The sequence below is a fragment of the Bombina bombina genome, chromosome 3 (assembly GCF_027579735.1).
Source record: "Bombina bombina isolate aBomBom1 chromosome 3, aBomBom1.pri, whole genome shotgun sequence".
NCBI lineage: Eukaryota > Metazoa > Chordata > Amphibia > Anura > Bombinatoridae > Bombina > Bombina bombina.
In genome coordinates this window covers 740,699,311-740,713,593 of record NC_069501.1, presented here as the reverse complement: position 1 = coordinate 740,713,593, position 14,283 = coordinate 740,699,311, and the positions used below count along the sequence as shown (strand labels likewise).

The window sequence follows — 14,283 nt, the reverse complement described above, 5'->3', positions numbered from 1 at the left end:
ATTTAAACTAATTACACCTAATCTAATAGTCCTATCAAAATAAAAAAAAGCCCCACCAAAATAAAAAAGCCCCCCCAAAATAAAAAAAACCCCTAGCCTAAACTAGACTACTAATAACCCTTAAAAGGGCCTTTTGCGGGGCGGGTTTTATTTTTAGATTAGGGTTTGGGCAGCAATAGAGCTAAATGCCCTTTTTTATTTAGGGTTTTATTTGGGGGGTTGGTTGTGTGGGTGGTGGGTTTTACTGTTGGGGGGTTGTTTGTATTTTTTTTACAGGTAAAAGAGCTGATTTCTTTGGGACAATGCCCACAAAAGGCCCTTTTAAGGGCTATTGGTAGTTTAGTTTAGGCTAGGTTTTTTTTTTATCTTGGGGGGCTTTTTTATTTTGATAGGGCTATTAAATTAGGTGTAATTAGTTTAAATATCTTGTCATTTGTTTTTTTATTTTGTGTAATTTAGTGTTTGTTTGTTTTTTGTAATTTAGGTATTTGTATTTAATTTAGGTAATTGATTTAATTTTAGTGTAAGGTTAGGTGTTAGTGTAAGACAGGTTAGGTTTTATTTGTCAGATAAATTTGTATTTATTTTAACTAGGTAGTTATTAAATAGTTAATAACTATTTAGTAACTATTCTACCTAGTAAAAATAAATACAAACATGCCTGTAAAATAAAAATAAAACCTAAGATACAACTATTAGTTATATTGTAGCTAGCTTAGGGTTTATTTTATAGGTAAGTATTTAGTTTTAGATAGGAATTATTTAGTTATTAATAGAAGGTTTTATTTAGATTTATTTTAATTATATTTAAGTTAGGGGGTGTTAGGGTTAGACTTAGGTTTAGGGGTTAATAAATTTATTATAGTGGGGTCGGCAGATTAGGGGTTAATAACTGTAATTTAGGTTGCGGCGATGTTAGGGTCGGCAGATTAGGGGTTAATAATATTTAACTAGTGTTTGCAATGCGGGAGTGCAGCGGTTTAGTGGTTAATATGTTTATTCTAGTGGTGGCGATGGAAGTCCCATTGAAAAAAAGACTTTACTAAAATTGCGTAAGGTAATTTGCGGTACAGCCAAAAAAGTGTGAGGGACAGCTGTACCTACAAGACTCGTAATAGCAGCAGTAGTGAAAAAGCAGCGTTATGAACCTTAACGCTGTTTTTTTACTCATAACGCAAAACTCATAATCTAGCCGATTGTATATAATTTTCATTGCTTGCACTAACAATAGTACTCCAGTTATATATAACTTTGTCTAAAACCTATTACTCGATGGTCATTATAAATTAAAACAAAATCAATTTATTATATACTAGTTGATAAGCCTGCCCAGAGGGCAGTCTAATTATTTTTTAAACTACAGATGTAGAAACAACGTATTTTGTAACTTTTCTTTTATATAAAAATTTAAGCTACAGGTGTAGCAATACTATATTTTTAATGGACAACTATCTTAAAGGGACACTGAACCCACATTTTTTCTTTCATGATTCAGATAGAGCATGCAATTTTAAACAACTTTCTAATTTACTCCTATTATCAATTTTTCTTCGTTTTCTTGCTTTCTTTATATGAATAAGAAGGCATTTAAGCTATTTTTTAATCAGCAAGAACAACACAGTGTGTTCACCAAAAATGGGCCAGCATCTAAACTTACTTTCTTGCATTTCAAATAAAGATACCAAGAGAATGAAAAGAATTTGATAATAGGAGTAAATTAGAAAGTTGCTTAAAATTGCATGCTCTATCTGAATCACGATAGAAAAAAATTGGGTTCTGTGTCCCTTTAAATATATCAAAAATATTTTCAATATAATAAACTACAGATATAGACACACTCTAATTGGATAAACTACTGTCTTAAATAAATACAAAAGTGCTTCTCTTTAAATTATATCTACTTTAAGTATATTTCTTTATATACATTTTTAGTAAAACAGGCATCACTTCCAGTTATTAATTTTCCTTGTTGTTGTCTGTCTATGACCTTAACTTTTACATCTCCAGAGCTTTTTACCCTTGAAAAAGCTACATATAACTGTCCATGGCTAAAAACTGGCTCTGGCAAATAGATGCCAACTCTTTCTAAAGTTTATTCCTGAGCTTTGTTAATGGCCATAGCGAATGCTAATTTAACTTGGAATTGTCTTCTTCTTCTTAACACAAAAGGAAGTTCAGTATTGATCGCAATAAACCTATTTAACTTATTAACCCTTTAAACCGCTAAAACCCACAACGCAAATAACTATTTAAATAACTAAGTACAGTACACTAACCTAACACGCCCTAACCTAACAATCCCTAACCTAACACCCTCTAACCTAACAACCCCTAACCTAAAACCCCATTAAATAAACCCAAATTACCTAAACTAATACATTCTAAAGTTACAACCAAATTTAACAAAATTAAACCTAATCCCTATGAAAATCAAAAAGACCCCCCTAAAATAAAAACACCCCCTACTCTAAGAATAAACTACCAGTAGCCCTTAAAAGGGCTTTTTGCAGGGCATTGCCCCAAGATAATCAGCTCTTTTTCAAGAAAATACACAAAGCCCCCCACTAACAGTAACCCCCCCACACACCTACCAAACCCCCCCAAATAAAATAACCTAACACTAAAAAACCTAAACTACCCATTGCCCTAAAAAGGGCATTTGTTTGGGCATTTAGCTCTTTTTCTGCCCATCCCTAATCTAAATAAAACAAATCCCCCCAAAAAAAACTTTAAAAATCCTGTCTAACCCCCAGGTTGGTACTCACGGTTCCTAAAGTTCGGCGGAGAAGGTCCTGTTCCAGGCGGTGAAGTCTTATTCCAAGAACATCCTGCACGGAGCGTAGCTAAAGACCGTGGAGCTGAAGACCGACAACTCTGGAACTGAAGATCGGTGACTGCGGAGCCATGGAGCGTGGAGGATCCTCTTCGTACGATCTCTGCCGTACACTGAATAGTGAATTCAAGGTACGCGATTAAATATGGCGTCCCTTGAATTCCTATTGGCTGATTTGATTCTTCCAATTCAAATCAGCCAATAGGATTAAAGCTACTCAAATCCTATTGGCTATTTAAATTAGCCAATAGCATGAGAGCAAGTGAAATTATATTGGCTGATTTGAATAGCCAATAAAATTTCACTTGCTCTCATCCTATTGGCTAATTTAAACAGCCAATAGGATTTGAATAGCTTTCATCCTATTGGCTGATTTGAATTGGAAAAATCAAATCAGCCAATAGGAATTCAAGGGATGCCATCTTTAATCGTGTACCTTGAATTCACTATTCAGTGTACGGCGGAGATCGTATGAAGAGGATCCTCCACGCTCCATGGCTCCACGGTCGCCAGCCTTCAGTTCCAGAGTCGCCGGTCTTCAGCTCCACGGTCTTCAGCTCCACTCTGCGCAGGATGTTCCTGGAAGAAGAAGAGGTTGCTCTTGGAAGAAGACTTCACCGCCTGGAACAGGACCTTCTCCGCCGGACTTTAGGAACCGGGAGCACCAACCTGAGGGTTAGACTTAGGATTTAACGTTTTTTTGTGGGGATTTGTTTTATTTAGATTAGGGATGGGCAGAAAAAGAGCTAAATGCCCTTTTAAGGGCCATGCCTAAACAAATGCCCTTTTCAGGGCAATGGGTAGTTTAGGCTTTTTAGTGTTAGGTTATTTTATTTGGGGAGGTTTGGTGGGTGGGGGGTTTTTACTGTTAGGGGGGGGGCTTTGTGTATTTTCTTGAAAAAGAGCTGATTATCTTGGGGCAATGCCCTGCAAAAATAGGGATTAGGTTTAATTTTGTTAAATTTTGTAATTTGATTTTTTTATTTTCTGTAATGTTAGCTTTTTATTTTTTGTAAACTTATTTATTTATTTATTTTTTTGTAACTTTAGAATGTATTAGTTTAGCTCATTTTGGTTTATTTAATAGGGTGTTAGGTTAGGGGGTGTTAGGTTAGGGGTTGTTAGGTTAGGGGGTGTTAGGTTAGTGTACTGTACTTAGTTTTTTAAAGAATTAAATAGGTTTATTGCGATGTAGGGGTTTTGCGGTTTAGGGGTTAATAGGGTAAATAGGTTTATTGTGATGTAGGGGTTTTGGCGTTTAGGGGTTAATAATTTAAATAGGTTTACTGCGATGTAGGGGTTTAGGGTCTAATAGGGTAAATAGGTTTATTGCGATGTGGGGGTTTTGCGGTTTAGGGGTTAATAGGGTAATTAGGTTTATTGCGATGTGGGGTTTTGCAGTTTAGGGGTTATAGGGTAAACAAGTTTATTGTGATGTAGGGGTTTAGGGGTTAATAGGGTAAATAGGTTTATTGCGATGTAGGGGTTTTTGTGGTTTAGGGGTTAATAGTTTAAATAGGTTTATTGCAATGTAGGGGTTTTGCGGTTTAGGGGTTAATAATTTAAATAGGTTTATTGCGATGTAGGGGTTTTGCGGTTTAGGGGTTAATAGGGTAAAAAAGTTTATTGCGATGTAGGGATTTTGAGGTTTAGGGATTAATAAGTTAAATCGGTTTATTGCGATATAGAGGTTTTGCGGTTTAGGGGTTAATAGGGTAAATAGGTTTATTGCGATGTGGGGGTTTTGGGGCTTAGGGGTTAATAGGGTAAATAGGTTTATTGCAATGTGGGGGGTTTGCAGTTTAGGGGTTAATAGGGTAAATAGGTTTACTGCGATGTGGGGGTTTTGCAGTTTAGGAGATAATACTTTGTGTAGGATTTTTTTTGTTATATTTCGTGCGGCCGGTGTTGCTTTTGTAATGCTCCGTTTGCCTTCGCTGCATCCCAGTGGGTTGCAAAAATGGCAATGGTGGATTCTTTCTCCACCCTGCCATTTTCTGAATTAATTTTCTGAATTCACCTGGATGCAGCTTCGTTGCATCCAGGTGAATTATTTTGTCCTCGCGCTGCCAACATTCCATTAAGAATGCATGCGCAACTGGCGACGGACATTACAAACGCAATTATAGTATAGATTAAAGGGACAGTCTACACCAGAATTGTTATTGTTTTAAAAGATAGATAATCCCTTGTTTACCCATTCCCTAGTTTTGCATAACCAACACAGTTATATTTATATATTTTTTACCTCTGTGATTATATTGTATCTAAGCCTCTGCAGACTGCCCCTTTATTTGTTCTTTTGACAGACTTGCAGTTTAGCCAATCAGTGATGGCTCCCAGGTAACTTCACGTGCACAAGCACAGTGTTATCTATATGAAAAAAATGAACTAACACCATCTAGTGGTGAAAAACCTGTTAAAATGCATTCTTAAGAGACGGCCTTCAAGGTCTAAGAAATTAGCATATGAACCTCCTAAGTTAAGCTTTCAACTAAGAATACCAAGAGAACAAAGATAAATTGGATAATTGTTTAAAATGACATGCCCTATCTGAATCATGAAAGTTTTTTTTGGACTAGACTGTCCCTTTTAACTCACTTTACCAATGTCATAATGCAAATTACTTGGCAGAAAACTGAGTAAAATCTGATTCAAAGCCAGTTGGATTGATTATATATCCCAGCCCAGGATGCTGAATTTTAGTTAGCTCAAAGTCTTCTCTAGTTTAGCATATACATGATTTACTGCAGAAACAGCAAAGCTTGTCAAACATGAGATCTATGTTTCTCTAGGGAGGAGGAGTAACTTAGTAAGTCATCCAGGCAGGAATAAAAAACAATCCAAAAATGTCTTAAAACATATTGTGCTAGATTACAAGTGGAGTGCAAAATATCGCTTTTGCAAAAGTGATACTTGCACTCCACTTATTAATACCAGCGCATGCAAATGTGCTCTGGTATTACAGGTTAAGCGCAATTGCGCTTGCATTGCAGGAAAGCATTGCGCTCACGAGAGCATGCTTCCATAGACACTAATGGGAGCCTCGTTCTTATTCTGTGAGACACAGCTGAGAACCTAGCACAGGGAAGGGGGTAAGCGATGGGCAGCAAATTTAAATATATATGTATATGAATATATACATATATATTTGTGTTTTTATGTATATATACACATATTAACACATAAATATATATGTATATAAGCAAATACATATATTTACAGTCCCCATAGACCGCAATGTGCCGGTTTCTTTTTCTAACACCCGCCAAGTTTAACCTCATAAAACTGCTTCGTGCAGGGTTTTTTTTTAATAAAATTAAAGATGCTACTTTTTTTTTCATAAACAAAACTACACTTAATTTTGCGGCCAATTTGGGGACATTTATAAAATTAACCAGAGATCTGATCTGTGGTTAAATTTATGAGCGCTAATTGCTACCGCGAGCTCAAGGTAGCAATAGCCAGCCACTTGCAATGCTTGATTATTTATTGAGCGCCCGTAAATGGGCAACTTTGTACATTTATGGGCGTGAGATACATTAGCACTCCACTTGTAATCTAACCCATTGTTTGTGGACTGTTGGAATCCTGCTAGAGTGCTACATCAACCAAATTACTTCACATAATATTTATATTTATCCTGGGTATTGAAAACAGTCTTAACAATCATCTCCTCTGAGAACTAATTTGAAGCCAATGAAAAGAAATCAGTGATGAAAGGCAAGGGATAACAGTCTGTGATGGTTATATGGGTGAGACCAGTGTAGTTAATACAAGGGGGACTAAAACCATCTTTTTTTTCATAAATGCTTCTGTCTTATGGATGAAATGCATATATTATATTACAATTAGAGAAAAGTTGTTGTTTTTTTTAAATCTTGATACAAATAATATTGATAAAAAATAATTTTATGATGAAGGTAACTGTAACTGCTATTTAAATAAAATGTTGTGTAAATACTACTCCCAACAGGGTGAATTTAGGAGCAAGCATACATTTTTCTATTATATAATTCCATTCTTTTTTCTTTCTTTCCTTCCTTCATTTATTCTTATCTTACTTTCTTTCTGCCTTCCTTCCTTTCTTTCCTTCATATTTATGACTGCATGCAATATTTTTGGCTCATCATCACAAAAATAGAAAATCGTAGATGCCTACAAAATGTAGTAGAAATATATTTAACCTTTTTTTTCAATTACATTTCAAGATAAGGTAGCTTATTACTCTTTGTGTGAAACATTAAACATTAAAAGTTATCTTTAAAAATATGTTATCAATATACTGCTACTAACTAAAAACAAAACTGTTTTATTTTTCTTTTTTTTCAGCTATTACTGAAAAAATAGTAAAAGAAAGTCCTAAAATTGTTGGAAGAGCAAAGGACACTATCAAGAAGCTGCTTGCCCATAAAAACAGCTTAAAGAGAAATGAACAACTTAAGAATATCATACCTGAAACAGTTCTCACACCATCACCAAAAACTCGACTGCAACCATTTGACTATGAGGATGGAATTTATATTGGTGGCAACTACAATGAAGAAGATGAGAATGAGGATTTTGTAGAAGAAGATGATGAGGATCAAGATGATGATGATGATGATGATGATGAAGAAGAAGACATTTTTGAAAACCTTATTAATCAAGAGAAAATGCTCAGAGGTGATGTGTTCGGTAAGTTTCTTTCTTTAGTATCTTTTTGCAGCATAACTTTTCATTATAAATATTTTTTTTAACTTGTTGATTTCATTATTTGTCGGGCCATTCGTGACACAGTGGTCTGAAATCCATTTAAATTGTATCAGTAAACAATAAATTAATGAAAACTTATATAAATGCAGAGGCTTATACTACTAAATATTGTTTAGCAAAAATAAATTTTTTACTAAAATTATATTAATAAAGATTCCATCAAAATTAATTCACCACAAAAATTATGAAAAAATATATATTGCAGAGACGAGGTGAACAATTTATTTCATCCATGGGTTCTTGGGCATATTGTTTAGCAGTGTGTAAATATACATCAGTTGTGTGAAATAATGCAGCGAGTCAAGCAAAGTCATGAGAAATTGCAAATGTAGTAAAAAATGTATACGCCACAGAAAAAATATGTTTCAAACTGCGTATGTAAGTGTTCAAATCCACTCTGTTGTGTTGCTATATAAAAACAACTTAAGTCATAAATTATTTATGGCAATAAACATATTGCTTGTAAAGTAGAGTGAGTGCTAACTTTGGGTATACAACTTTGCGATATCACGCACATTTAACACAAAGAGACAATGAATACAATAGGGCTGCAACAACTAATCGGTAGGATTGATCTTAAAAATAGTTGTCAAAGAATCTCATTATCAATTAGGTGGTAAGCGATTAGTTGGTTAATTGCACAGCACCAGCTGCTTCAATCCGATGAACTCCTGCACATGGTATTGTGCAAACATTTTTATAATTTTTTTCTATCCGATGAATCAGATGATTATTGTCCGATTAATCGTATAGAAAAAGAATACAAAAATAAATAAATTCAAATATTTTTGCACAATCTTAGTTGCAGTAGATCATCAGATTAAAGCAGCTGGTGCTATGCAACTGACCAACTAATCACTGACCACCTAATTGATAATGAGATTTGTTGACTATTTTTAAGATCAAACTTACTGATTAGTTGTTGCAGCCATAGAATACAGTCACCACTCTCCGGAATGTGTATCTGTGTGCAGGTAGCTGCTCCGTCTCATATAATTACACTACTCACTCTTGTGGCTTGAGAGAAAATTATATGGAGATCTGTATTGAGCCTCTGCGTAGAGTGGTAGTGTGCCACTCGTTGCTACACTGAATCTCTTGTGTCGCTTTCAATTACAACATCAATCTTGGGGAGCCACCTGATGACTCCCACTTGGCCAAAGAGAATATGAAAACAAAATAGAATCCTGGAAAAATCCCAAGGGAAAATTAAAAGGTAGCATTTATTAATCCAAATTAAAAACATATAAGAACAAAAATGCCACTGTCACAATTAGTCAACAGACCACAACAATAATTAACTATGAAATTCATGATTAAACCCAATTTAAAGGTTGCCTAGACTGTTAGTGACAATCACAACAGTACAAGTGTGACTTACAAACAAATATTAAACATAAAAACAAGCCATATGTAGATGTTAGTGTCCTGAAGTGACTTTTCCAACAGATCCCCTTAGCTATTGAGGATATCATATACTCAACACATATACATATGTATACCTATGCAATATTCCCAGTATGCAGCCTCTCTAATAGGGATGAATAGAGCTTTAATGAATCAATACCATGTATGTTAATAAACCTCTAGAATGTCTCACATGGCCATTTTAGAGGGTTTTACTTATGTGCAAGATAATAGACTATTTGAAGTAGCCGTCAAATAGTTGTAAAGTTGTCCAAAATGTCCTTTTATAAACTTATCAAGTGCCTAGATGTGTTGAATTCAAAAAGCCAAAAATGGTCTCAACAAGCTGTTGAAATGTGACTAAAAAATACATTGTGATCACTGAGAACTTTTTGGCCCCTTAGAAAAATAGAACTTTTATCAAGGATCCAAAAACCCGATTGTGATAGCAAGAATCAGCCGAAAACGTCATATAACACCAAATTGAAACGTAGCCTTTTGAGCCCAAAAAAGCCGCTGCCAATAGATTGTGATTGATGCCTATTTTTTAAAACTGATAAAGTTTGTAACGTTATACTCTAAGATTGTATATTCAATTCCCTGTTCTATATATAAATGACTTGAAATTTGCATAAAAACTTTTCAAGTTACCATACCCAAGTTTATCAGTTGATTTGCTGTTAATTAGCAGCATACAATTATTTTAATTTAACATGCTCCTAGAAGTGAGCTTCCGGGACTAAGAAAGTTAAAGTTAATGTGCTGCAACATAAATACTTTTTCTAAGTTTCAAGGAGACACCATAATTTTTTGTACCGCATGCTAATTTAATTAAGATTATTTAGAATGTGTACTATCACATTTATTATTCACACTCACAATCTTATAATAAAAATCTATCAAGTGAATGGAGAGTAATTCCTGCACATTTAACGCAACCAGTCATAACCATGAATTCGGTTTTAAGCCAAAAATATATCTAAGCTCCTTTTTAAAGCTTTTATCTGTTGTATTAAAATTCACTACCACCTTAGGCAAAGAGCTTTACAGTTCAATTGCTCTTACAGCGAAAAATGTTTTTGATGCTGAAGATTACATTTCGTTTCCTCTGTTCAAATGTGGCCTCTTATCACAAACAGTTTCTTGGAACAAACAGAGCTTATGCCAACTCTCTGTATGGGCAATGAATATATTCATGCAAAGTAATCATATCACATGTGCCTTTTTCTAGAGTAAACAATTTGGCTAACCTCTCCTCACGACTTAAGTTATATACCTCCTTAATAAAGTGTAGCCCTTCTCTGAGATTAATTTCTGCAATTAAGTTTTTAATAATTGGTCCCCAAAACTGTAACCATGCGCAGGATGAGGTCTTACCAGGGAATTATGTAGGGGCCAAGTTATACTTTCTTCCCTGGTATGCATTATAATCCTCCTTACATATTGGTGTCAAACTTACTGCTCTAAAGCTACTTGCATAAAAATCTACTGAGAATCTTACACAAGGTTGACATTTCCCCCAAAAATTAAAAGAACTGACATTTGAAGCAGATTTCTGATCAAATGTTTCCATGGATAAAGGCCTCTTGTGGATTTGTATCCTGCCTAAGGTGTGTACCTTTAGGAAATATATAATTAAATGGGGTTTTATTGGTTCTGTGTATTCTTATAGTCTAGGTCAGTGTCTGCATTTTTATAAAAGTTTCAAACTAGTTCAGTGATGTAATATTTGTCAGTACTACTGCATTACTATATGTAGCTAACGGATATTAAAGCTTAAAGGGACATGAATCACATTTTCTTTATTTCATGATTCAGACAGAATATAAAATTTTAAACAACTTTCCAATTTGCTTCTTTTATCTAATGTGTTTTGTTCTCTTGGTATCGTTTGTTGAAAAGCATATCTAGGTAGGCTCAGTAGCAGGGAGCTAGCTGATGATTGGTAACTGCACATTTATGTTCCTTTCATTTGCTTACTGGTGTGGTCAGCTATCTCCCAGTTGTGCATTGCTGCTCCTTCAAGAAAGAATGCCAAGAGAATGAAAAAAATTGATAATATAAAGTTTCTTTCAAATGGATGCGGTATCTGAATCATGAAATAAAATTTTTGAGTTTAACATTAACAATCTAATACTTGCATGCCACTGAGAATGGAAACATAGGTATTTACTTAAAGGGCCATAATACCCAAATGTTTAAACACTTGAAAGTGATGCAGCATAGCTGTAAAAAGCTGACTAGAAAATATCTTCTGAACATCTCTATGTAAAAAAGAAAGATATTTTACCTCAAAAGTTCCTCAGTAGCCACCTCCCATTGTAAAGGATTTCTAAGCAGCATTTTAGTATGTCTGTCCTGGGACATCTGAAGGGATGAGCATCGTGCACTCTCATCTTATTTCACCAATCAGGTAAAGGAAGTTTACAATGAAATCTCATGAGAGTCAAGTCAAATCTCATGAGATCACAGTAAAAGTTCATGACCTCAGCACTGCCTAGACTATCCCTTTAAGTTTAAACTCCATCATAAATATGGTACAGGCATTACAAGTTAAATCAATAGCTCCTATTGTTGCACTCATATTACAAGTTGCAAGTAAAAAGTTATCGCTAACATCTGGAGGTCTAATACCATAGTGTCACTAAATCTCTTTCCCCATAGACTTCTATACGGCACACTACAAAAATCTGTTTCGGCTTTCTCTCGCATGCCAAAGGGATACTAAGTCAAGTGCTCTAAAGCTGAAAGTGCGTTAAAGGGACATTATACACTTGTTTTTTCTTTACATAAATGTTTTGTAGATGATCTATTTATATAGCCCATAAAGGTTTTTTTGTTTTTTTTTAAATGGATAGTTTTGCTTATTTTTAAATAACATTGCTCTGATTTTCAGACTCCTAACCAAGCCTCAAAGTTTTAGGAGAATACCGACGTATACCTACTCCAGCTTGCTTCTGTTTGTGTAAAGGGTCTTTTCATATGCAAAGGAAGGGGGAGGGTCTTTCCCACTTGCAGTCGGTGTTCCAGTAACCGTTTAAACAGAGCCAAACTGCAAGCTTCTAAGTACGTTTTTAAAAGGTTTTATACTGGAATTTTATATTAGTATTCATGCATAGTATTCTTTAAATTAGTGTCTATTACATACAGTTATATGAAAATTGGTGTATACTGTCCCTTTAAGAAATACTTGAAATAGCATTGCTCTTCACTCAGAAGAAAATATTATTTGTATTTTTAATTATATATATATATGTATATGTGTATATACTGTATACATATATATATATATATATATATATATATATATATATATATACTGTATGTATGTGTATATATATATATATATATATATATATATATATAAACAATGACAAAGAGAGAAAATGGCATAAAGTAATGACATTTAAAAAGACTGGGAATACAGCACTCTTTTAAAAAAGACAAAACACTTGTAGAAATTTACTAATGAAAAGGTGGTTTATTGTGCAGCCCACAGGTCCGGACCAGGCCAGACTCAACTCGGCAAGGGCAATGAAGATAGAAAACCAAAACCAAAATATTGAGACATGTGTCAAAAAACCTTAATCAAAAGTGACAAACAATTGATATGAACAAAGGGCCGGCCCATGTATAAACCATGCAGGATGGAGCTAGAGAAAATTAATTAACAAGTGAAGCATATAGCTAAATCAAGTGCTGCAAATGGGAAGGATGTTCACTGGTGTGCATCAGACATATTTAAGGTTTTAGTATAAACTGAGACATCCATTAAGTGATCACCTAACATTCCAAAATGCAGTCCTTGTCATACACAGTTCATAGATGTTAAGTGAAAACAGCTTGAGGCATGACAAGATAGAAATACACAGCACTGAAATGACTATCACATGTATTACGTATCAAGCAATTATATTGGTTGTATGTTCCTTTAAGAGACTTTTAATACTTTACAGTCCTCAGACTAATACCAACGTAACTGGTGCAAAGTCCCAAGGAAAGATGAATAACCAATAAGTTAGGTGCTCAGTAGCCAGGTATAGAGCAGGTTGTTATTTTGTGAACAATTACCAATGGTATGCATATGTAAACTCGTAGCAAGGAAAGCAGTTAGTTTGTAAGTAAAGTCACTCAGCAGAAATTAGAGCATGCATGTAGCGAGCGGGCGAGTTAGTGCAGCATCAAGTATCAGGCGAGACAAAAAGCAAGCAAGCCAAACTGAAAATAGGAATAGAAAGGGTACAGGAGGATACATGCTTATCGGTATAGTACCCCTCTGTCAACTGCACCCTTCCACTGCAGCCTTCGTTAAAACCCGCAACCTTGTTAGGTCTTCCGGTCACCTTAAGCACCTCTCTCTCGCAATTTCTTTACTTAAAACGGTCAACATTCATCCGCTGTTTTCCAGATATTATCTGTTTTACCTTTGCAGCATGCTCATATGCCTTCAATTAGGGCACCATAACGCACCAGTAATTTCCTTTGCTTGAATTCTCTGTCGCGCTGCTATGTTCAGCAGCAAGCTCCACCAGCCAGCATGGACGCTATGTGAGTCGGCTAAACAAAACGCCAACACGTGTTTCACCCCACGTCATTAGGGAGACGGGGCTTCCTCAGGGCATGTTTCTTAGCACGTCATACGTGCTATTTTATAGCTAGATACAGATAACGCCCATATTCGGAGGTGAAAGTGCAAAGCACATACAAGATAATAAAAAGAATATAAATAAAATTAATATTAAACATATACATATATACAATTAACATTCAACATGTCACAATAAACCAGATACGCTGGTGGTTAGGTTACTTAAAAGCAACTTTATGAACCTTCGGATGAGAGGGATGTAGTTTAAGTGGCTAAAAGCTAACTAGAGAAAACTAGAGAAAACTTCCCATATCCAGCTTCTCATTTAAACCAGCTTGTCCAATAGTAGAGAGGTTATAAATCCACCTGCATTCTTTTTGCAGGAGGATTTTGTCATTATTTCCCCCTCTACCATTGGTGATTCCCTTGTCAATGCCTGTCACCCTCATACAGTCAGGTATGCTGTTATGATGACTTTCAAAATGTCTAGCAACACTACTAGTTTGTATCTTGTTTTTAATGTCTTCCCTGTGTTCCAGGATTCTGTCTTTCAGAATCCGTCTCGTTTTCCCGACATAAAAACAAGGACATGAACAAGAAAGAAGGTAAATTACACCTTCTGTATTGCAGTTAAAGAAGTATTTCAACTTATAAACTCTATCCTCATTTACTGAAAAGACTTTGGTCTGCAACATAAATT

The 14,283-nt window shown here is 35.0% G+C and overlaps 1 protein-coding gene across 1 annotated transcript in view; it reads left to right on the top strand.

Annotated features, from left to right (window-relative positions):
• EGFL6 (EGF like domain multiple 6) overlaps positions 1-14,283 on the top strand; it is a 354,943-nt gene that overhangs the window by 227,900 nt on the left and 112,760 nt on the right. The window contains exon 8 of the mRNA XM_053707585.1: positions 7,166-7,510. Coding sequence (XP_053563560.1) covers positions 7,166-7,510 — 345 coding nt within the window. The remainder of the gene's footprint in view (positions 1-7,165; positions 7,511-14,283) is intronic.